Source organism: Gopherus flavomarginatus, chromosome 7 (genome assembly GCF_025201925.1).
Source record: "Gopherus flavomarginatus isolate rGopFla2 chromosome 7, rGopFla2.mat.asm, whole genome shotgun sequence".
Lineage (NCBI taxonomy): Eukaryota > Metazoa > Chordata > Testudines > Testudinidae > Gopherus > Gopherus flavomarginatus.
The window spans coordinates 113,046,100-113,071,135 of NC_066623.1; the positions used below are offsets into that span (position 1 = coordinate 113,046,100).

Genomic DNA, 25,036 nt, shown 5'->3' on the forward strand with positions numbered 1-25,036 from the left:
TGCTGCTCTAGAACCAGTTACTTGGGATCCCAGCCTCTGTAGTTGTGTCCCGTTCATAGCCACAAGTATGGCTCAGAGAGTTGGGCAGTACTGCTGGTTGCTGGGGATCTGGTGGGTGAGGAAGATGTCTAGCTTAGAGCTGAGGAACTCTGTTACATATAAATGTTATGGGGTGACTAGGTGGAAATCTTAGACATAGCAAAAATGTCTGATTTTCTGTAATTGGACAAGAAATTGCAAACCCGGTGGCCACTTTTTTTATTTTTGTAAGCACTTGCAATAAATCAATTTGCTGCACTTCTGCCTTGTGGTGTTCTGCTTGGACACACGTTATTGCACATTTCTGTTACTTCTACTGATGAATGTTCATTTTTCCTTTGTAGTGATTACAGTTCCTGTATTCCACCATTTTTTGATGGAAGAGGAGGACCGTAACTCAGAAGTGAACTCTTCAGTAAAACAAGAAACCCTTGTTGAATAATTTGTCTCCTTTCAAAAGCAGCACCCAGTCTAGAAGAAGTTTAAAGAGAAGAGAGTATTTTTGGACTTGGCTCTTTTCAGTTTCACTTGTTCAGCACATAAATGGTGACCAGCAAAGACACAGAAGCAGTTGTGGCTGCGATTCAGCTTCACGTCAAGTAGCATTTAGTTCTTGGAGGGGAACTTAAGTTACATGAAGTGAAAAGTATATCAAGACGTTCGTTTTTAAGAACATTAGCATTGAGGATTTTTTAGCAACTATACATGTGATGAAACTGAAGTTTATATTTTAAGAGCATATGCTTAGGCAGATGTCTCTCATTTAATATCAGATTTTGGGAGAAGCATTTTTATATAATTTAACCCGCCCCTCACCCCTCCATCTGGGCTTTGAAACTGATGTGCTACAGACAATGAATAATCCTGCAGATTTGGGTGTATCTGTTCATTGTTAACCATGGTGTTGCTCTGAATGTTGTCATGCAGACCCAACAATCACTTTTGTAATGTAAAATCTGAGTTCCATAGCACCACAGCAAGAGGAAATTTAATGAGGTGAACGTGGTTGTAGCTTTTTTAAATGTAAATTACCTTTTTAGGTTTTTTTTTGTAGTGTGAGTGCAGAGAGAAATTAAGATGAGCAGCTGAGGGGGTGAAGGGTGCAGTCAGCACGAAGTGCAGCTTCTCGTGCTCTGCTTTGTGAGGCACTGTTGCCTCAAACCTGACAAAACTGCATCCTGGAGAAGGAAGGACCCTGAAGGTCAGAGTGCAGCACAGAAGTCAAGAAGAGAATTGAACTGCAGAGGCCAAACTCTGGTAGTTGATCACATATCTTTTTTTCTAGATATGCATACAAAATCTCGGCTTATGCACAACACCATGAAAGGGTGAAAATAAGGAGAAAAGGGAGGGAACCAAAAGGACTCCTCACAAAATGCAATACTCCATGTAATCTACTAATTCTGAATGAGCTGTTGGATGATAACTCCTAGGGTAGTTGAAGGTGGGAGTCATATCACACATTGTTGGAAAGTTAACTTTCGTGGTTCACAAACTTGAATTCCTCACCTTCATATTGCTACTAGTGTCTGTCATAAAGCTTATGAAAGTGCAGTTACAGATACTCCAGTGTCCCTTCTCACCAACTTGTGTCCTACCTTTGTCCCTCTCGCTTTCCATTCACTGCCAGGAATTCAGCACGTCAGCTACTACAGTTATGGACTGTGCATAGAATTTTGAGGCCTTAAGACTGTTTTAAGATTGAGGGGTAGTTAGATTAGACTTACCCTACAAGACTAATTTGAACTCTTATCTCACTCAGTTGGTGCCCTTGTTAGCAACTTTACATCTTTACAATATTTACCCTCCCACTTCCTGAAGAAAAACATACAGTGCACACAGGACCATACGGCAAGGCAATGAGCGTTTGCAAGAGGAAACCTGTAAATTTGAGTGTTTCACATATCTTTATGCACTGCATGTTTGCTCTGTCTTCTTTCTACCCCCAGACCAATCCCATCATGAATTTCATAGATATATTGCTAAAGTTGACGTTGTAAACAGGAAGTATTTGGGGCTTGTACAGGCCTTATCTATTCTGGCCAGGGAGACCATGTTGGCAGCTTTCTAGCAAGAATTGTATTTAAGCCCAGCAAAAGATTGTGAATTTTTTCCCCCTGTTCACTAGAGAAGGTCTAAATGTTACAGTGCAATTATTCCACAGCAAGGGCTGACAGACTGGAGATGTTGTTGTTCTTTTTTTCCACTTGTAGATCCTGGCCATGAGGTTTGATGCCTCACTTTATTGAAGGGAGACACTGGACCTAAATGGCGCAGCATGACTTTGTTCCTGCCTGGCTTAGCTTCTCAACGCCACAGTCAGCCAAGGTAACTCTTGCATTCAGATTACCCAACCAGAAGCCTTTTGATGGCTAAAGCAAGTTTTGGCCCTGGATTTTGTCCAACTTGAATGCCTGCAGCCTGGTTTGGAATGTTGTTTGTGTTCTTGAATACTTGTATGAAGCTTTTTAAGATGGTCAAAAACTCTTCCTCTGATTTTTTTTCTTTGCAAATTAACCACTGCTGTTCCAGAGAGACAGGTTGTTTTCCTTTGTGTGCACAAACATGGAAGTAAATAAATCATGTTAACTTCAGTCTGCATTGAGATCTCATAATGGGGCATTATTTGAAGAGATACTACCAAAGTTGGTAGCACTGAAAATTGGCCTACCTGCCTCTTCATATTTATGTACAAATTCAGCATAATTCTTTTTCTTTTCAAACTAATGTTACACTTCTGAGCAATGCACCAATAACAAGCCATTGGTTCCCATCTCAGAATTTTCTAGTTCCCATTTAGAGTTGCTTGTATATGAAATCCCCAAATTGGGGGTATTGGGTTGTGATTTCTCACCCTCTGACAACAGGATCTGAGGGGTAGATCTGGCTGACTCAAAGGGGTAAAGTCTATGTGGGATCTCAGGCAGACACTTGTGTTGCTTATGCATGGCACTGGTAGTCCAGAGCACCTTGTAATAGCAAATCAGATTAATGGAGGGAAAACAGTTTGGTAAGGAAACTGCTTTCAGCTTCATGATTAAACCAGATGAGACGAAAAATAATTTTGAAATGTGCAAAACCTTGATATCACCCTAGAATCTTTTCCAAATAGGAAAGGTAACTGTAAAATAATTGGTAAGATTGCTTAAACTCTTCAAGGTGTTGCGTGTGACTTCAAAGGCTCTGCTAGTAAAGCTGATGTATAAGCATCCTTTTGATTCTTTGTAGGGTTATACGTGAAGTCACGTGTGCTGTTTTTGTGTTCACTTAAATATTTCCATATTTGTCAGCTAAGCAACACACAGCCAGCCTGTTGCTGTAGTTACTGAAAGCTAATGCAGAGAATGTCTTTTTATTTTCATACAAGCCATCAGAATAGCATTGTTTGTCAAGCAGGCCCTTTGGGGGCCTAAGTCACTTAATTTGTTTCTGTAGTCCCCTGCAGCCACCTTTGAGAAACATGGAGAGCATCTTTCACGGGGTGAGGGCCGCTTTGGTGTGAGCCGTAGGCGACATAACTCTTCTGATGGATTTTTCAATAACGGCTCGCTCAGAACTACGGGAGGTGAGTAGAGGATGAGAACTCCCTCTATATCCAAATACTGAATGCAGATCTATGCAGAATATAAAGTAACTTTGCAAAACCACATTCCCTATAACACACAAAGCCACTTATCCTAACACTCCTCCCTGATGTGCCATCTCTCCGTGTTCCTGAGGGTTTCTGGGGAAGTTATACGTGGCTTTCAAATTCTTCTGCATTTTGTCTGCCTGCGTGAGTAAAAAATGTCAACCTCTATGAACTAAGGCAAGGTTAGCCTAATAGTTAGAGTGCATTGACCCACGCCAGAAATATCGAGTCATTCCTGATTTGTTCTTGCTGTATTGACTTTTATTTTATTTACATACTTACCTCCTATTGTTTAGACTGCTGGCATCAGCCCTCCCTGCTCCGCCATGATTCTGTAGATTCCGGTGTTTCTAAAGGAGCTCATGTTGGGCTTTCTGGCAGTCAGCCTGGCTGGCATGGTCCCTCAAGGGGCCATGATGGTATGAACCAGCGTAGCGGTGGAGGAACTGGAGTCCATCGCCACTGGAATGGCAACTTTCACTCTCGGAAGAACTCTGCCTTTCAAGAAAAGTTGCCTGTTGAGGCCAGAGAAGAGAAGAGAGAAGAAAAAGAGAAGCTGCAGTTTGAGGAAGACGACTTTGTAAGTGTGTGGTTTCTCACTGCTGGAGCCAGCTATGAGAAATGGCTTTCTAGGTTTCTTTATATTAGCATTGGTTGGTGGAAAGGATCTAGAGTTGCATTCTACTCCATACTTTCGGGGATTGCTCCAGTTTTAATGGAATGGTCCTGCAAGCGATGCTTGTAGAATGTCAACTTTTCCCATATTCCTGAGGCCCTCATATATATTGAGTTGTTTTTTGGAGGAGATGTCATTACATTTTGCCCAGTTATTTTAAATCTGCTATATCAGTGTTGTGAGGCATAAGTTTGTTCAATCAGCCAAACCCAATTCAGCTGGTGACACTCTCTCTGAAAAGAACAGTGGAAAAACCAATTTGAACTACTTATCACACAGAAGTATGTTCATATCTTGACTGAGAATATAGTACTTGTAAGTATGTGTATTTGGCAAAAGGGGCAAGGTTTCTTTTGAAAGACTTGAACCATAAAGACCAATTTTGGGGCACTCCTGTGTGCGTTGTGCATATCATAGACTATCAGGGTTGGAAGGGACCTCAGGAGGTCATCTAGTCCAACCACCTGCTCAAAGCAGGACCAATTCCCAACTAAATCATCCCAGCCAGGGCTTTGTCAAGCCTGACCTTAAAAACCTCTGAGGAAGGAGATTCCAACACCTCCCTAGGTAATCCATTCCAGTGCTACACCACCCTCCTAGTGAAAGTTTTTCATAATATCCAACCTAAACCTCCCCCACTGCAACTTGAGACCATTACTCCCTGTTCTGTCATCTACCACCACTGAGAACAGTCTAGATCCATCCTTTTTGGAACCCTCTTTCAGGTGGTTGAAAGCAGCTATCAAATCCCCCCCTCATTCTTCTCTTCTGCAGACTAAACAATCCCAGTTCCCTCAGCCTCTCTTCATAAGTCATGTGTTCCAGCCCCCTAATTATTTTTGTTTCCCTCTGCTGGCCTCTTTCCAATTTTTCCACATCCTCCTCGTAGTGTGGGGCCCAGAACTGGACACAGTACTCCAGATGAGACCTCACCAATGTTGAATGGAGGGGAACGATCATGTCCCTTGATCTGCTGGCAATACCCCTACTTACACAGCCCAAAATCCTGTTAGCCTTCTTGGCAGCCAGCCTCTCACAGCTTCCTACTGTTAAACTGACAAGACCTGGTAAAGTGAAGCATTAAAACTGATCGATAAGAGATGAAAAATATTTGGATAATATTTGGGGTGTGAGGTAGTACTCATATTAAGATGGGATGGTAATTTCTTCCGGCTTTTAAACCTGTACTGCTTGTTTTTCCAGAAGTTCACAACTAGAGGATTGTGCTGTAGTTGCCATAGTAGCCAACACATAAAGAAACTATCAAAAAGACGGGGGAGGTGATGTGATTTTGAATTTCCAGTTGTGAAAAGAAGGGAAGGGAGGGAGGGATAGGTGAATGGACAATTGGTGTCTTATCGACATCATCATACCTGGTTTTTACCTCCTTTCCTCCCCAACTCACAATTTCTCAACTATTGTAATATTTAGGATTTGACCGTCAGTCAAAGGTAGAATTACAAAGGCTGCATCTTTCAGATGAAATAACAGCCTAAAATTTCTACTCCTTGAATTTATTTTAATATAAATTAAGCTGAGCTTTTAGATTTTATGCCTGTAAATATATAAATTCATCTTCATCACAGAGATTATCTGCATCTGGTGTCCGTATAATATTGGTAAAACTGTTAATGCCTAACTATCAAATACAAAATCTAGGAAAGTTAGTACAGTTATGAGGAATTGGGTCTTGGATATCACATGGTGCCTTGAGCTACTGATTAATATCAAATTATAGAGCCTCTCACTTTCTTAATTATACATTAGAAACTCTTTAAATAGGAGTTCTGTCTTTGCTTGCTCTAGTCCCAACACAATCTGAAGGGGAAGGAAAGTAAAGCTCTTTGGGCCAGGGACTGTCTTTTCGTTCTGTTTGCACAGCTCTTCGTACAAAAGGGTCCTGGTCCATGACTATGCTCCTAGGTACTATGGTGATACTACTTCTGATAAATAATGGTATGTGCAATCTTCTAATGTGTCCAACTGGATTATGTTTTTACAGCCATCTTTGAATCCAGAAGCTGGAAAACAGAATAACCAGAGCAAACCTTTAGGGACACCTTCTGGAGTGTGGGGTACGTAGAGAAGCTTACATCACTGTACAGAAAACAGATGACCACTTGTAAAGCAGAAGAATTGAACAATATGTTGAAACCCTAGTTTTTCACATAGGGGAAGATCTTAAAGGAAGATTAAACTGAAGTAGGCAGCTACCTTTCTTTCTTTCTCTCCCTTCGTTCCTTTCTTGTTTATCTCTCTCCTCAATCTGCTTTCTGATACTTAGAGCTGCCCTTGCTGCTGTTTATGAGAATCTTCTCTTCCATTTCCTGCTAATGGCACACACTAAGTACAGGAATGTCACTCATCTATAATAATTGCTCATTCCATGGGAAGATCACAGCTTCTCTAAACTTGTGGGTGTGGAGTGTTGGAATGAAATGATCATGAAAATACTTGGCCCTGCATTGCTAAATGCAGAATCAGAAGTGCAGAATAGGGTTGAGAGGACTACGGGAGCACAGCTCCGTGATCATAAGTGTTACAGAGGTGATATTTGTAGTGGATATGCAGCAATACTGTACTAATATACACGGCTGTGTTCTTGTGGTTTGGTTTCTTTTTTCAAATTAATTAAAAAGAAAGTAATTCTAAATTCCTGGATATTATACATGACATTTTTGTTCTCTCCATTGAAAAAGCTAGGCTGATGCAAATGGAGTGCCTCTTATCAGTGCCTGAAAATGTTTCTTTAATCACTAGTTGGAACCCGTAACTCTAACTAGAGAGTTTAATTGGGGGTAGGATAGAATCGTAAACCAGTTATTTATTAGCTGTATCCTAAAAACATTCACCTGTCTGTTGTACTAGATCTAATTTTAATCTCTTGAGTATTTGGTTCAGATCTTAACTGGTCCACCCAAACATAATACAAGATTAGCAGCAGTAAAATACTGTTTAAACACTTAGTGGTTTACGTTATAGTTTTCAAGAAAGCGTACTGAGAGCTTCTGTTTGCTCCACCAGAATGTGATGTTAATGGTTGCAGGTTGCAAAACACTGAAACTTAAAGCATGAGTTTCACTAAATATTTTTGTTAGTGAATTAACCTAAAATTACTCAGTAGTTATTCAGAACTTAAATATGCTTACCCATTCTGATTCCTTCTTTCAGCAAAGTCTGAGAGGCTGTTAAAATCTCAGGCTGATGTCTGTCGTCCTAGGCAGTTTTTTTCAAAATCAAGAGGAGCCTACAAAATATTGGACTTTACCATCTTTGTCTGATATCCTCTTCACTTGAATTCAGAAGCTGTTAGCAGCAGCATGAGACTCTCTCAGCATCTTAGACTCTTAAGAGGTAGAATTGGAGCTGAGGTAGAGTCAAGTTTTGTGGAATTACTGAGATTCTAATTATTTTTTGAAGCCTTGTTCCCCTCTGTTTTTGTAGAAAACCCCCCTAGTGCCAAGCAACCTACCAAGATGCTGGTCATCAAAAAGGTTTCAAAAGAGGATCCTGCTGCCGCCTTCTCAGCTGCATTTACATCACCAGTCCCTCACCTTGCAAACGGCAACAAGACCACCACAATTGTCCCAAGTGTCTACAAAAATCTGGTTCCTAAACCAGCAGCTCCTCCAGCTAAGGTACAAGGGCTTCCAGTGGAGTTACTAAACTGTATTGAAGGGGCATTCTCTCCCTCATATAGGAAAAAGTGCTAGTAACAGAGTAGAGTGATTGAGTTGTTCATATGACAATGTTGTAAATCTGTACAAAGTTGTAATATGATTCATTAACATGGTTAAAATACGGTTTGGACCAGTCTTCAAAGACCAGATTAGGTCATGTTTTAACATGATCCTTCAGCATAGTAGTTGATCCTTAAAGGTAACCTACAAAAGAAATATAGGGTTTTGCACTTTAGCTTCTTTGTTACATACAAAAAGGTTAAAGCGTTATTCGAGTTTTCAGTTTCTACTTGATTTTTTTATATTGGATTCAGCTCTTATCTAACTCTGTTTTTCCTGAAGCCTGGTATAAAAGATACTTGGGGAACTTGTAGGATTATGACATTCCAAGTAGTATCAGAGAAGTGAAACCTAATCATGGAAATGATTTTTATTCATAATTCTTAGTTTTGTTTTGCTTATTTTTTGGGCTGGTAACGCCTCATTAATTAGAATGCTTGATAAACACTCTGAAGAAGAGATCTTTAAAAGATGATCGGTCCTGTTTGGGAAGTTCCACTCTAGCTGTGTATCTTCCAAGAAGACTGCCGGTGATACAGGAGAAGAGCAGATTTTTTTTTTAAACTTCACAAAATATAATCAAAAGAAAACTCTCCTTAAAAACCCCTTTCAGAGATTTGTAAAGGAGCAGAAGGCATAAACACAACTCTTGCCTTTCTAGGTCCTCTTTAAAATTCAGCTGGTTCCTCCTCTCCCACAGACAGCAGAGAGCCTACGTGATTAGAATGACTATCACTTTTCAATTCTAAATAAAATTTTGGTCTTATGGCTTGTTTTGGGGTAGCATCCCAGAGCTGGCCTGACAGGTGGGCTTTGTAAGAATCGCAACTATTTATAAAATTCCATTTGTAAAGAATTCCTTACCTGTAAAATCAGAAATTATTAGGCAGTCAGCCCAGATGTGGAACCACCCATGACAATTCAAACAAGGTACACGTTTCTGGTGTCCAGAGAGCTTCCTGTTGCTACTTTTTCAGTTTTACAGCTTGAGTGACTTAGGGATATGGTCAAGTGTCTTTCCTGTAGCTAGGAATGACTTGGTGTATTGAACAGCTTTTAGTTATTCAGCCTTCTACTTCAGAGCCTTTGTAACAACTTGATTGTGTTGCTACTTGTTTGTTGCACAGTGATCGTTTATTTAATGCAGAAACGTATAACTGCTAGCACTGTATGCAAACGATATATTGTGGGGTTTGCAAGTCATGGTGCTATAAAAATTTACTCCTAAGATTTGTAAATCATGAAATTGAATTCTGGTATGGAAAACACTGACTAAGTGCATGTAAATATTATGACTGCATCCTGCAGTAGTGCATTATTGCATGGAATCATAAATATTGAAGATGAAAAGCTAATCGATTATCTAGTTCCCCCTTCCAGAATGTGGTTGTTCCCTACAGTATAGTCACCAGTGCATTTGTTTTGCCTAGTTCTAAATGTCCGAAGTGATGGGTCTTTCTCTGAGAGACTATAGCGTAGTTTAATCAAGTTTGCTGACCGCATGTTTATCCAGGTGCTGAGCTTGTTTTCATTGTGCCTAGAAAATGGTATTTTATGCTTAGATTTTCAAAGGGGCCTAATGGAGTGATGTGTCCAAATCCCATGGAATTTCAGTGGGTTTGAATACCTAGAGAAGCTTAGGCACATGAAAATCCCAACCTTTGTGGGGTTTGTTAGTGCTGTAATGCGGATGTGATATGGCCTAATAGGTTCATAAACTAGTTTGTATTATACCCTTGATTGATGGAATTTTAGAAGAGCACTTGGGGAAATTAAGCAATTGGTTTGGCTGATGTAAAGCAGCAGTGTGATTCTGTTACGTAAACTGAACAACTAAACCTACTTATCAAAATGCTGATTTTGACATCCCAGTTTTCGTTTTCATTCGATGAATCCTAGATCTTCTTAAAATTGCAGTAGGCATGTCAATGTGGGTGATTTTTGTGCCCTAAATTGACTTCTGTGGCCAAAGATATGGGTTAATTGGCTAGTAGTGTACCCCTTGCCTTATTCCTGTAGTAGTGAGAGGAAGCAGAAGCATATCTGTAAAGTTACTTAACCAGTTTAGTATCAGAGGGGTAGCTGTGTTAGTCTAGATCTGTAAAAGCAGTAAAGAATCCTGTGGCACCTTATAGACTAACAGACATATTGGAGCATGAGCTTTTGTGGGTGAATACCCACTTCCTCAGATGCATGTCAACTAGTTTAGAAATCATTTGTTCTTTCTATGATGGTAATGCATCTAGGTCCCTAGTGTAGACCAAGCCTTAGTATTGTAAAGACTTATGTGTTCCCCATTTGAGCCACTGGCTATCTCCTCTCTGCTGCATCTATCAATGAAGGTGTCATTTTTAGTGACCATTACCTCTCCCAGAACAGTAGGGGAGCTACAGGCATTAATTTTGGGACATGCATACAAGATCTTTTGTAAGGACAAAGTTCACCTGCATCCTCATCCAAAGTTTGTCTCAAAGGTGGTTTCTTCTTTCATATCAGTCAGACAATTTGACCATATTTTACCCAAAGCTACATACTTAGACTTCAGGAGAGCCTTAGCAATTTACCTAGACAGAACCAGGCTCTTCTGTAAATCCTCCTGTCTGTTCGTAGCAATGGCAGACAGAGTAAGAAGCCATTCAGTCTCCACCCAGAGAATTTCTTCCTGGGTCGCATCCTGTATACGCATGTGTTATGACTTGACAGAGTCTCAGCTCATTCAAGGCGGTTGCAGTTGGCCTCAGCAGCCTTTCTGTCACAAGTTCCAATTGCAGACACTAGAAGAGTGGCAGCCAGGTCCTCTGTCCACACGTTTGCCTCCCGCTATGCTATGGCTTAAGACTCCAGAGACAATACTAGAGTTGGACGAGTTGTTCTTCAGGCTTTGTTGAAATAGACTCCTATCCCAATTCCTGTTCTTATGGCTTGAGTCACTCAAAGAAGAAAACAGTTAGTAGCCTGTTGTACACGTCCATTCCATAATCCACCCTCTTCTGCCCCTCTGCACTGGAGTTCCTGCAAGAAGAAACTGAGGGGCCCTGGGGATGGCTCTGCCCTTTATACCTGCACACAGTGGTACAGGGCAGCAATGGGAGCTTGAGCTACCCCATGGGTCCTGCTGAGGGGAAATGTTTCTGACGGCTGTATGCAGGGCACACTGACACCAAGAATGGCGTGAACGTGTGCAACACATCTCAAGGAACAATGGTTACTGTCCTGTTCAGTAACTCTTTTTTCAAAGGTGCAGCAATGTGGGTGGATGGGTTATATCCATAAGGCTCTGTATGACTAGAAAAGCTACCACTGGCACAACGGGATGAAAAATGCTATAGCAGTGCTAACTGATGTTTAAAACATCCTCAGCGGCACTGAAAGGAGTTTATTCTTGGTGGAAGCCATATGAATAATCATAAGCAGCCTCTGAGCATCATGTCTCAGCAGGGGACAGCCATAATAGTCTGTGCAGAATGGTGCAAAGATGAGTGTTCAGGGTATCCAGGATTGAGTGTCACCTTGTTACTTCCTGCCTCCAGTGAGAGGGAGTCTCGCCTCTGGTAGCTGAGTGTCAGTTCTCTAACACTGCTGGCCTGTCAGCCACTCAAGCACTCTCTGAGGTAGGGTAGCTCCGTCTTTGACTTGCAGGTTAACAAAATGTGAACTCCAGTCCCCTTGAAATGTTCTTCTGTGATATCCTGCCCCCGACGTTGGCTACTCATGGAAATCCCGGATTCTCTGCTCCCAAAGGAACAGTGTAGCCCAGTTTACCTGCTTTATCTTAAATCGCAGCTCCTGTATAACACACAGAACTGAACACTTACATAAACCTTCTTTTGGTTTAGTATGAGAGCGTATAAATTCCACTAGAAAAAAGTGTGCAATGGAAACAAATGGTTACAATACAGAACAAAATCATAAAATGCAAACTAGGGCCTACGCTTAATAGTTACCTTTCCTAGCTAACAAAGTCAGTTTCCCCCACATCATTCAGTCTGTTGCAGAGCTGACTGGCTTCCCAGGAACCAGAATCCAACCTTTCCCTGAACACCCCCAGGCTCAACAAGATGTCTTCTCAGTGAATGGATTCAGTATGTCTTTCTCCACCCTTTGATATACTGAATCTGTCTTTTGTCTTTATTCACAGTCCGGTGATCCCCTGTCTCTCTGTTCTTTTACCTCCAAGTGGTTTTGATTGTTTGCAGTTGGCTTTGATAGTTTTCCAACTGTTCTGGGATGGACAAAGATAGACAATGGAACCTTGCATTACATCACCAGCTGACCAGGGAGGGGTGAGGACAACTTCTGCTTGAATGGGCCATCACCAAAACACGATTCCCTGGTGACAAACTTTTACTATGGGACCATAAGGCATAGTTTTCAATATAGTTAGGTTACTCCTTAAATATTAACTGTGTACACATCTTGCAGTGAGTATTGATAAATTAAGAGCTTTTAGTACAGACCTCACATGCTACCGTTCATTAATAAATACTGTGGAAGTGGTATATTAGATATGGTGAGTTTCAGGTCTGACAGTAGTTGCTTGTAAAGAACAATGAACCTATTGGTACCAATGGGCTTCAGTGTCATTGTGAGCATTCCAAGTATTTGTATTATTGTAGTGCCTGGGTCTTGGTCTACGACTATTTCTTTTCGCTGTGCTAGGTGCTGTACAAACATAAAATACAAGTATGATCCCTGTCCCCAGCAGCTGACAATCTAACACCCACCCCCCCAGGTTTAGTGTTGTGCCTCACCAGTGGGGTCCTGTGGCAATTTACATTTGGCTTTTGGGAGTTCGAGAAGAACTTGATTTGAAATATAAGCTGTTGAAATGGATTTCCACCTTTTTCACAGTGTTGGGGTTTTTTTGAAGTGGGGAATGAGTGTTCTATATACTTTGAATCTGCTTATGGTCTTCCATACAGAAATTTCTCATAGTCAATACTAACTGGAGAATTGTGCCTTCAGGTTCTTGAGCAAAAATTGACATTTTGATGTGACTGCCATTTTCAGAGGTTCCTATTTAAGAGATTACTGTAAATTAAATATGATAGTGCAAGAAGTATGCTCTAGTTAGACAGAAATGAAGGCACAAGCTCTACCCCAGGAAGTTTACAATCTAAATCAGTTTTCTAACCTGTGGGAGAGGCATCAGACTAGTCAATGAGAGGGGGAGCCGAAGCCAAAGGATGTGATCGATGTGGGAGAGGGAAGGTGCAGGACCCCAGGTTGATGCGACTTCCCCTTACTCACTGCAAGCATACTGCTGCATAGCAAATAAAGCTATTGGTGGCTCCCTGAAAATCTTTCCTGCCCTTCTTTGTGTGGCTGCTAACCTAGCTGGACATTGTAAAAGTCAGAGGTGTAGTAGGGCTGCGGGCATCAGTGTGCCAGCCCAGGCTTCTCTCTCCTCAGCTTTGAGTGGCAAATGGATGGTTGTCCACCTCCAGCATCGTGTCCCTTCTGATTAGGGAATGGGGAGAGGGATTCGGTTTTTACCAGTGGGGGGAGCAAGGGTGTGGAGTCAGCAAAATATAAGAGAGGAAAAAAATACACCAAGGAAACAAATGAGGAAATATGGAGAAACAGTGGCCTCTGCTGTCCTTTTCTGCAAAGTACATTATCCATTTTAGACTCATTTAACTTAAATCCCAGATACATCTTGGATGAGCATTGATATCAGAAATTCAGAATAGTTAAATGAAGCTGTAAATCTTAAAATATTCCTCAGTGTCTTGTTCCTGTGCTGCTTCGTGCCATATCTCTCATTTTGGTATCGTTGTTGCACAGTTTGTCCTTGGTGGCTGAGAGGGCCAAGATAATACTTTTCCAAGCAGAAGACATTTATCATGAAACAGCTTTCTGCAACTGCAATTATTGCTTGGCCACCAAATAAGATGCATATATATCCTGATAGTGGATACTAGTTGGGTGAAGTTGCCCTACTCTGAGTAGTTACATGTGGATTGCCTTGGAAAATGGGCTGGTTTATGTGCTTCTGTACTGCAGTAACCTGGCTTCTCACTCAGTAAGTTTTGGGGCTTCTTGTCTGGATTTTTAGTAAATCCGTTTAGGTCTGTGTGGTGTTAAACAACAGGGTACAATCAAATTTTGTTCCTTTACCCTTCCATAGGGATTAGGAGTATCTTCCTTGCAACGTGGGGAATTCCTGTCTTGCATTCATGCCTTAAAGCTTCTTCCCTTGGCCAGAGGAAGCTCCTGTTGAGTGATGCAAGATACTTGGTGGTGGTACTTAGCAATGTGTAAGAAATTTGCATTTTATTATGATCTCTCTCTCCCTGTGCTGGAAGCAGTTGTGTGATACATTGGATCTCTCAATGGTGACTCCTCCATCTAGTGATGGAGCATTTAATTGTTCATAATAGTCCCAACCAATCCTTTACTAGAAGAGAGCGAGCTGTGAAGCAGTTAGAGGGTGTTTATGTGGGTGGGGTGATTAAGCAGGGCAGGAATGGGGGATTCTCAGGATTAAGATGAGAGGGGGATTTGAGACCATTTTTGGAGCAGGAGAAGATAATTTATTCAATTAATCAGACACCTTATTAAGTCAATTTGATGTTGCTTTGATTTTTTTTACCACTTGCAAGCAACCCATTCTTGTGCCGTACCATTACTGTCTAGTGTATTGTGTTCTCTTCAATATAGCCAAGTCCATGGAAAGCTAACAGAAGTGAACATAAACCAGGCTCGCTTTCCTCCAGCCGTGACTCTGCCTTTACCAGTCCGGTGTCTGTAACCAAACCAGCGGTACTGGCGAGTGGCTCAGTTCTCACCTCTCCCAAAGAGGTAAGGGGTTGGGTTGGGGATAAAATTTGGACCTTTTCCAACTAATGTTGCTTTCTATAATTAAGTACCATGAGAGCTCTTCTGTTCGTATGATACAGCTCTGAACACTTGAAGAGTACTCAATCACTTGTATGGTCTCTGCATGTTGAGCTAAGTTCCCTTGTACATTAATGGGAATGCTCTTGGAAGTCTGTCTGTCTTGATGTAAAGCGTGCTGCCAGCAGTTTTTGACTAGGTCTGCTGTAATTTCATCACCCTCATACAAGGTATGATTGCTTTGACATTTTAAGAGCACCATGGGAACTAACTGGACATGCCCAGAACAATGTCCAAACCATCAGCTGCATTACCAGAGTGCAGGCACCAGCCCTGCTATGTGAGAGCTATGAATTGAAAGTTAACGCTGAGGACTTCTCTACACAACACCTCAGGCCTTGTCTACTCTGCCACTTGACAGCGCTGCAACTTTCTTGCGCAGCCGTGTGAAAAAAACATCCTCTTGAGTGCTGCAAGTTTCAGCGCAGTCAAGTGGCAGTGTAGACAGTGCACCAGTACTGGGAGCCACACTCCCAGCGCTGGTGCTACTCCCCTCATGGAGGTGGGGTTTTTACAGCGCGGAAGAGAGTTTTACAGTGCTGGTGCCACAACTACACAGCCACGTTAAAGCGCTGCCGCGCTTAGTACACATGGTGTGTGTGTGTGTGTGTAAATTCTAATGTGTGTTAGTGTCACACACTAACTAAATCATGTGGACCCTGCTGGTGCACACTAAAAATTCCCCACATGAGTATGTTTCAAAAGTTTAAAATGGGGGACTGTATTAACACACACTAGGGAACTCTTAGAGCAATATCATTGAAGGTTTTTAAGAACAGGTTAGACAATCACCTGACAGGGACGGTCTACAATCTACATAATACATAGTCCTCCCTTGAGTGCAGGGGACTGGACTAGAAGATCTCTTGAGGTCCCTTCCAGTTCTATGATTCAGTGCTAGCAGGGTCTACACAGGCCCGTTAGTGCATGGCATGCTAGTGCGCACCAGAATTTACACCATACAAGACCTGAATTCCATTCCACTCTTTAAAATAGGGTGCTAGGTTGTCTTGTGTTCTTGCTCTTCCAGCTCACAGCTCTTTCCTAGCAATGCATGTAGTGAGCTTTGGGAACAGTTCAAAAGGTTTGGTATGTACAGATGTGTGTACTGTTCCTCTTCAGCTATTGGTGTTTGTCAGTGTTGATGGTGGAGGATGTACTCCAGTATTCATCTGCAAGGTTGTCTTAATTTATAAATTAAGTGTCTGGAAAAGTCTTTGGACTTAAAATTTACTAGCATTTCAGCAGTCTATTCATGGTCGCCTCTTCTGCCCTTTACTTGTGTAGGTGATATGGCTCTAAAAGGGTCTCGCTTTCCAAATAGTTTACATCCAAAGTGCTGGGTTTGGGCAAACAATAGCGAACAGACCCTAATGGTGAAGCATTTCCATGAATTTTAAACAATTTTACATTAAAACTTCCCCTGCACTGTTGGGAAGTAAAAACACTATGGCTTTGTGGTTAGTGCAGTGGTCGGCAACCTCTGCGGGAAGTGGCACGGGCCGAGGGATGTGCTGTCCGCCCTTTCCGTGGCCCCCTTTGGCCTGGAGCGGCGAATTGTGGCCGGTGGAAGCCACGATCGGCCAAACCTGTGGACGCGGCAGGTAAACAAACTGGCCTGGCTCACCAGGCTGCTTGCCCTGGCAAGCCGTGTGCCAGAGTTTGCCGACCCCTGTGTTAGTGTATAAAAACGAGAAAATTAAAAGTGGTCTGTTTGTATCCAAACTAAGTAAAGTACCAAAGGGTAAACAATATAAATCATGGAAAAGTTAGACAAGATTTTAAGAAATGACCAGTGATCGAGTGCCTCCGTTTTTGGGTACTCTGCTTGATACCTGAAAGGAATCTGATCTTTACAGTACCACATTCCCATCCTCTGAAAATCTGCTCTCTTTAAGGAGTCAATTGGGTACCAGTAATTGACACACCCATAATTTCTAGTCACTGCTTGGCCATAATTTTCTATATCTTTAAATTTTCAGTTTAAATAATCTGGAATGGTGGAAGAAGTTAAACAAGTCGTATCTTGACACTGTTCTTTAATTTTAATAAACAATGGTGATCTATTTACTCAGCTAGAGGTGAATGCCCCCTTGCATATTCGGCAGAAATGTTGCTATTACAAAACTGAGAATCTCTCTCTCGTGTGAGGCTGCTCTCTCTTAACCTTTTTTTGTTTTGAGATCAGAAGTATTCCTGGGAAGGTTTTGTCATCTTTGTGGATCTTAAAGTTGTGTAGATTTTTACTCATTCTGAACTTTCACTATTTTTGAACCCCTACACCGGGGTAGTCAGTTATTTCTTGGTCAATGTCCAAATATCTTGGTCAAGGTCCAAACTTCAGAGAAACATTTTTCACACCACAATAACAATAAGTAAATAAAAAGATTTAGCAGTACGTTCAAAAGTATCTGGCGGTCCAGATTTAACCTGTGGTCTGCCTGTCGACTATCCATGCCCTACACTTTGAATGTAAGATACTGGGATATTCTTTTGATCACGAGAGACAGTTCTGTGCAAAACACAGAACTGAGGTTTCCAAATGAGGAAATAGCCCACTAATAATGGGTATATAGATGAGTAGTTCTGGTTTTTATGTAATAAAAAAGCTCCATGGAAATAAGAAAATTGCCAGTCATCTCCTTGACAACTTTGCTTTTATATTGTATTCTTTTCCCCTCACCCTACCTTTGTTGTTTTAGATTGTAAGCCCATTGGGGGCAGGGACTTTGTTTTCCCTTATGTCTGTACAACACCTAGCACACGTTAGGTACTACTGGAACATAAATACATAATTCAGATAAGCTTCCACCTTCAGGTAAGTAATACCAAAACAAAGTTAAATGCACTTGTTATCCAGTACAGTAAGTACTGAATATAGCCTCTGTAATTTGTTGTCCTAGGTAGCTCTTGCTGTCAGTCTCTGGCCAGCAAGGATGTAGGTTTGTAGGGTATTAATCTGACACTCAGGAGAGAGATCCTGTAATTCAGTCTTTTTACAGAGACCAGTAATACCTGAAGCTATGAAAGTTGAACTCTTCGTCGAACTTCCACCAGCCTTGTCTGAGTGGTTAGTATATTAATAGAAAGTCACTGCATCCTGTGTTCCCATAACATCAGTAGCTATATCCAGTTAAACTGGAAATGATTTAAGTTTGTCCAAGCTACAACTGAGCATTTGCAGCTGTAATGCCTAGACTTTTTTTATTTCACATGATTTTTAAAAAATTGTTTGACAATCTTAGCCTAAACACAGGACTGGGACCCATGAATTTTAATCTCACCTCTGCCACTGACCTGGGAAAAGTAATTTAATCTCTGCCTCTTTCTCTGTCTGTATAGTGGCAATAATAACTACCTTACAGAGGTGTTGAAGAGTGATCAGTTAATATTTGTGAAATGTTCTGAAAATGAGAAGCTCTGTAAAAGTACAACACTGACATTACCATAGAATCTTCCTAGATCTCCCTGAGGATTAGGGTAAGATTCTGCTCTATAAGTGCACTTTTAGTGCTTTGTGCAGTCTGCTTTTAAAAGCCTAAGGGATGGCTCTTCCACTGTTTTCCCCTAGAGAATATTCTACAATCTTATAGGCAAGGTACTGAAAATGAACTTGTCGTCATTGTTAAAACTCATTTCTTCAGCATATCAGGCCTAACTCTCTCATATGAGATCTCTGGGTTCAGATACCTCCAGGTATTAGGTCCTGGGACCCAAACACCTGTCTTTCCTTTCTGACTTAGATGAGGCACTGTGGGAAGGATGATTGTGAAATAAATAAATCAATAAGCAATATGCCCTTATTTTGTTTTTTATTGTAAATCTGTTGAAAGCTTTGTGTAGTCAAAGTTAAGGTGGAGAATTTGAGATATTTATCACTTGTTATAGCTGCTTTTCTCATCCCTTAAAATTTGTAAAAATAGCTCTTGGTATGTTGGCATTTCTGTATAGGTGTCTTTGAAAAGGGCTGTTCTGGCATGGCGCTTGAGTGTTCTATTGGCTGTCACGTTAAATGGGTATTCCAGTCTACTAGAAATGTCAGACTTAAGTCTGTTACTTGTACAGTCAAACTAATGACCACACTGAGAATTTAGTACTACTCTGGGTTTCATTTTATCCTGACAGTCACTCAGATTGCATGTGGAAGTTTCACAATCAACTGTCTGCTCCTCTGCGCTGTACTTGGCGATGTCTGGAATAACTGCCTGGCGAATGTTACCGTCTGATGCCAGTGTTTATAGTATACACTTCTGCAGGAGAAGTTCATTTCATCTTAGCATTACATGTAACTTAGGAATAAGGAATCCAAGCAGCTGAATATTTTAGATCCCTTTTCTTTGCCTTTTTTCTACTCAGAGGGATTGTATGCTGTACTATAAGCATATTTTGCAGAGTAGTTTTCTTTGGCGTCCTAAGGATTGCGTGTGTAGGCAACACTTCAGCTCCAAGAAAAACCTCTAAAATGGTGCTGCGAGGCTCTTCCAACTCCTGCAATGAGGAACTATTTAAATATGCACCTGTTCTGTTCTCTTACACACTTTGATTTCTCTTTCCCTCCTTTCACAATTTATGTGAAGGAAATGGATTGTTTTGTATATGAGATTCTGATGTGGTGTGTGACCTCTCCTTTCAGTGGAGAGTCAAGACTAATGAGAATAGGATTCCTGTCTTCTGCATGGACCACCAGACATGAATACAACAGACAAATCTTCAGGGCAGAGGGGAAGTCAGGAGGCTAGAATCCCAATTCATTTTTATTGTAAATCCCATCTATAAAAATGAAACAGGTTAACTACATTGAAATCTAGCTGCCATATTACTGGATACCACCACATCATAAATACTACTGAAGACCTCCGTAAAAAAAGATCAGTTTTGTTTAATTTAATTGGATAGACCTTTTATTTGGTATGGAGAACAGGAGTTGAGGGAATGATTTTGCTAATAGGCAGGAATCAGCAGTATATTCCTGGATCATTCCAAGCGCAGAGGTGAAATTAACTGGACAGGGAGCCTGTGAGGCAGTTCACGTTACGAGGAAGCATATTATGTGAGGAGCAGAACAAGCATGTTAAATTCATGACTGCCTGAATTAGAGATGAAGAAACAGTTGCAGCAGCAGAAAGTAAGATTTGGTTGGAGACATTCGTTCCAGGTTGGTGAGGAGGAAGGGAGTGGATTTGGAACAGTGCAGCCAAGTTCTTTGGGAGAAATCTGGAAATTGCCAGTCAGCTCAGGAGATAAGTGCTAAAAGATTTGGACACAAATCCTGATCAGGGCTAAGACCCAGCTTTTCTTCAATTGGTATTTAAGTTCTCTAATGTGTTCCACCTTAATTCTTCAGAGTCCTTCCAGCACCACCCCTCCCATTGAGATCAGTTCTTCACGTCTGACCAAACTGATGCGTCGCACCGCCGATAAGAAAAGTGAATTCCTGAAGGCATTGAAAGATGACAGGAATGGAGAGGTCACAGAGAACAGAGAATGTGACAAGCTGGAGGATGTAAGAGGACTGCCCACTTTTCTCTCCTGGGATCCTGGGAATTGTGTATTTTAAGGGACTTCAAATAGACTCTGTGTGTGTGTGTGTGTGTGTGTGTGTGTGTGTGTGTGTGTGTGAGAGAGAGAGAGAAAAAATATATATATAGTGGCTTCATATTTACACAGCGATAGCATGGCTGCCAACTAGACACATACATAGGGAGGAGAACTTATCCTTCTCTGGATAGAGGAGTGTAGGCTTCTGGTACTGGAACTAAAGAGATTCCTAACTGTCAGTAGTAGCTTAAATCCTGCTTCCTGAGCAGTATCCACGAGAGAGAGAATTGCAAATGGCTTCCATTCTAGGCTGCTGTTTTGTGCCAGAGTACATTCCTGCCAACTATCTGTTTTAAAATGCCCTCTTATTTTTTATCTGTTTTAAAATGTCTTGACGTTTTTCCCTAGGAAAACTTCTCTCCAGAACGGGGTTAGAGAAATAACTATTGTTGTAGATCCTAAACACAAACATTCTCAACTCTCATGTTGCCTCTGCTAGATCATCTGTAGCTGTTAATTAACGAGCACTTGTTCCCGTATCTGTGCTGCCATATCGATACAGGATGGGAAACAAAGAAAAGCCGTAACCTAAAGCAGTGCTCTTCACTATTTTTGAAGTGGAGACCACTTTGAAAAAAAAATTTCAATGTGAGAGCCACATCGACTACTAAATTAACACAATGCTTACTACTTCTTAATGATGTAGTGTTACAGAGCCACTCGTGCAGCTAAAACGAAGGCAACTTGTACAATAAAACAATACTCCTTTTATAAAATAACCAAGAAAATAGGTGCCTTTTTAATTTCATATATGTAAATAAACTTTTAAAGAGCAGGATAATGCAAAACTTATTTTAAAAACTGGATGAGCGAAAGTGTGCCTGTTCCTCCTTGACTTTGTTCATGCAGTACTTGTAATCTGTCATTGCAATCCTAATAAGGCAGTCCAAATGTTCGTTGGTCAGTTTATTCCTTTGTTTTCTTTTCATCCCTCTGGCTTGGGTGAGGGCTCTAGGGTGGAGCTGGGGATGAGGGGTTTGGGGTTTTGGGAGAGGGCTCAGGGCTGGGGCAGAGGGTTGGGGTGCAGGCTTTGGGGTGGGGCTGGGGATGAGGAGTTTGGGGTGCAGGCAGGCTGCCCAGGGCTGGGGCCAGAGGACTGGCAGCAGATAGCTCCGTGGAAGTCTCTCTCCCTGCCAGCAGGCAGCACAGAGCTCTAGGGGAAAGGGTCCTTTGTCCCTCCCGCCGACAGGCAGCTCGGGGAAATGGGCCCTCTTTCTCCCCTGCCTGCAGGCAGCGTTGTGCTCTGGAGGAGGACCCTCTCTTCCCTTCTGCCGGCAGGTAGCACAGAGCTCTGGGGGAAGGGGAGAGGCCCACGGCAGCCCTGCAAGCCCCAGCTTGCTCCCCCTACCTCTCTCCTCTCCAGGTCCCTGCTGCCTGGCTATTTATAGGCTGCTGCATGGCCACACAGCTTAGAGGGAACTTAGGGAGCCCCACTTAGGTCGATGGGAGCCACCACTGGCTCGCGGGCCTTGCAATGAAGAACAGTGACCTAAAGAAACGCAGGAGGAAAATTAAAATATATGGCAAAGGGAAAAGGGCAACGTTTGGTAAGAATTGGCAGGATTCTAAGAGGGCTTTCTCAAGAATGGAAGGAATGATACTCTTTAAATATCCTTGCAGGACTGACATCTCCATTTGTGTAGCTTAGTTCTGGTAGCATAGCTTAAAGACTGCAGCTTCCGTTTACTTTCTGTTCAACAAACTGTACATTGAGAGAATTACACCGGACCCAGAGTAGTGTAAATGAATTTGGCCCTGGTGAAAGTGCAGGTGTGACAGACATGGCAAATTGAACACGCTCTGCACAACCCGTAGGATGGTGCCTCACTCTACCACTTTTTGTCCTAATGATGGACACCTCTAAAGGTCAGAGTGCAGTCTCCATGGCTCATATAGTCTTTGGCATCTCTGAATCCATAATGGTGGTAATGTGGTGTGGACGTTTGTCCCTTAAAAATTAAGCTGCAGCCCACCAAACTCACTTTGCACCTCTCACTTCACCAATGTCTGATGGCAACTGCTTTCTGTTATTACCAACTCATGCTCTGAAGCACTGACTTAAGGCAAAGGGTTTTATTCTCTCTGGAGTCATCCACTCAAGAACGCTAGCTTCAAGACTTGAACTGTGCTGTATGTATGAAGGATCAGTCTCTCAATTGTGTGATTTGACTTACCTTTTTCGTTTAGATGGAGGGCAGCAGCACACCAGAACCAAAGGAAAACTGGGACGAGAATTGCCATCAGAATGGCCTTTCTCTCCCTTTGATGGAGGAGGGGGAGAACCTGTCTCATTCACTGGAAGCAGAACACAGGTGAGCCGACAGCAGAACAGGGGCTGAAGATGTGTCTCAAATCATTTTGTCACATTGTGAGGGGAAAAGGCAGGTGCTTAGAAGATTCTCTTCTCCAGAAAACAATACTCTTGCATATTCTGAGCTCCAGGGTGTGGCTTTCTTACGGCACTGGGGCTGGCAGAAAGTAAAATACTGGGGTGAAATTCTGGCCTCGTTGAACTCAATGGGGCCAAGATGTCACACAGGTTCTGTGATTAACCTTCTAGCACTCGTCTAGCTTTGCATCCATAAGTCATTTAGTGCTGCCTGGCTTAGCTGTTTCCCACAGCAGGTGGCTAGGCAGAATCTCAAGTGCTGTTCTGCTTGATCTGCAAAAGGGATTTCCAAGTGTGGGAGTGCAGAGTTGATGACATATCACCACATCTCTCCTCCCAGCTCTTCTTGGAATGCTTCTGTGCTTTGTCAGTATGCTAATTTGATAAGAAATTGCCCCAAATCCTAGAAAACTATGAGAAGTGGGAAGAAGATACTTGCATGCATATATAAATATGCATTCTGGTTGTGTGAGCAAGAGGCATGTGATATAGCTGTTTAATCAGGGCACTAGGAATAAGGAAATCCTGAGTTCTAGTGTTTTCTCAGCTGCCATGCATACTTTCTCTGTGCCCCTGGGTTAATCACTAGCCTTCTTTCTTACCTTCCTTATCAATCTAAATGCAAAGTATTCTTATATTATTATTGATATGGTCTTTTCTAAAACTAGAAAACCCTTCCTGGAGGGATCGTAGCAGTTCAGTAGGAAAATCTTCCACTTTATCATGCACCTGGTTAAATTTGACTTTTCCATTTGCCTTTTTGATTCTTTTTAACCCCTCGCCCCTTTTCTCGTGAATCAGGTTACTGAAAGCAATGGGATGGCAGGAGTATCCTGAAAACGATGAGAACTACCTTCCCCTCACTGAGGATGAGCTCAAAGAGTTCCAACTTAAATCAGAGCAGGTATATTACAGCTCTTGCCATGATGATGGTTGTTCTTCCTCACCTATTTCACACACATCTTAGACTGTTATTCGGAATTACAAAGAACTAAATTGTCCTGATTTAAAGTGATTGTCTAGTGGGGAAAGTTTACAAACATATTGTCCCCACTAGAAAAATATATATACCGACAAACATGTATATTGTCACTGACCCTTACTCTTCACAATTTTTTATCTATTTGTTTCTTTCTTGTAGCTAAGAAGAAATGGATTTGGGAAGAATGGATATCTTCAGGGCCGTAGCTCCAGCCTGTTCTCCCACTGGAGAAGCACTTTTAAGACAGAGTTGGAGGACTCAGACACAGAAACTAGTAGCAGCGAAACGTCAGATGACGATGCCTGAAAGTGGGCACAAAACATTTAAAACAAATAAAACCAACCCAATAAACTCAGTTCATAGTTCAACATGTTTGGGGTTGTATAAACTAAACAGAGTTTATTCTGTCTCCAGTCTGTTCAGTTTTTCTTTTGTTGTTGAATACTTCATGCACAAGGGAAATAATTGTATCCCAAAGAAGAGAGAAATTGGCTTGTTTAGCTTTTTCTTTTGGTTTTGCCCTTCTGCTTAATAGAAGTTTGTGCAGCTAGCAAATTTGTGATGAGAATCCCTCATCAGGCAATGCACAAGTTCAGTCTTGTAAGCAGGATACAGGTGACTGACTGATCTTTGCAACGACAAGCTTGTAATAATGCCGCCTGCATTACATAATGTTGCGCGGTAACAATGTGCTAAAACAATCATTGTCAATGACAAAATGGCTATTGAAGTTCTAATTGTGTTAAATTAATGCTAATAACATGAATTTTTTTTAATTTTTTTTTTGCGGCTCGGGGAGCTTCATCACTTAACCAGGCGTTTGTGGTTTTCTTTTGTGGGTACAGCTGTAAAATATTTGGACATAGGAATTGTTTGTGTTCTTCTTCTTGCAGCCTTGATATTCAGGGTGAATTGTAAAATATAAATTTTTTGTGAGATTTCAAAGATTAAGATTATTTTGATAACATTATTTACAGATTTAAAAAAGTGACTATCACATTGAGTCTGTATGAGGGGGGAAAAAAACTACTGCATCAAAAAATAACTAACTTGGAATAAATATTTTGCATCAGTTTGCCAA

General features: G+C 41.6%; 1 protein-coding gene across 4 annotated transcripts; it reads left to right on the forward strand.

Moving 5' to 3' along the window:
* The first annotated feature begins 383 nt into the window (after positions 1-383).
* On the forward strand, positions 384-25,036 carry GPBP1L1 (GC-rich promoter binding protein 1 like 1). 4 transcript variants are annotated; one of them, XM_050961174.1, is made up of 12 exons: positions 384-685; positions 1,325-1,483; positions 2,253-2,367; positions 3,475-3,604; positions 3,967-4,250; positions 6,349-6,421; positions 7,791-7,984; positions 14,750-14,890; positions 20,331-20,489; positions 22,772-22,896; positions 23,775-23,877; positions 24,115-25,036. In XM_050961174.1, exons 3-12 carry the CDS (start codon positions 2,308-2,310, stop codon positions 24,259-24,261), a joined length of 1,416 nt encoding a protein of 471 aa, XP_050817131.1. In that variant the 5' UTR covers positions 384-685; positions 1,325-1,483; positions 2,253-2,307; the 3' UTR covers positions 24,262-25,036. The 4 variants fall into 4 exon arrangements, with proteins under 4 accessions (XP_050817131.1, XP_050817129.1, XP_050817132.1 ...); XM_050961172.1 differs by lacking the exon at positions 1,325-1,483 and having other exon boundaries at positions 384-1,296; XM_050961175.1 differs by lacking the exon at positions 1,325-1,483 and having other exon boundaries at positions 384-1,296; positions 14,750-14,857.

Bases quoted from the DNA above. Each gene is read 5' to 3' on its own strand.
- GPBP1L1 (XM_050961172.1), top strand. From the start codon at position 2,308: ATGGCGCAGCATGACTTTGTTCCTGCCTGGCTTAGCTTCTCAACGCCA. The intron at 6,422-7,790 runs GTACGTAGAGAA...CTGTTTTTGTAG, and splicing joins GACACCTTCTGGAGTGTGGG to AAAACCCCCCTAGTGCCAAG. The intron at 7,985-14,749 runs GTACAAGGGCTT...TCTTCAATATAG, and splicing joins CAGCAGCTCCTCCAGCTAAG to CCAAGTCCATGGAAAGCTAA.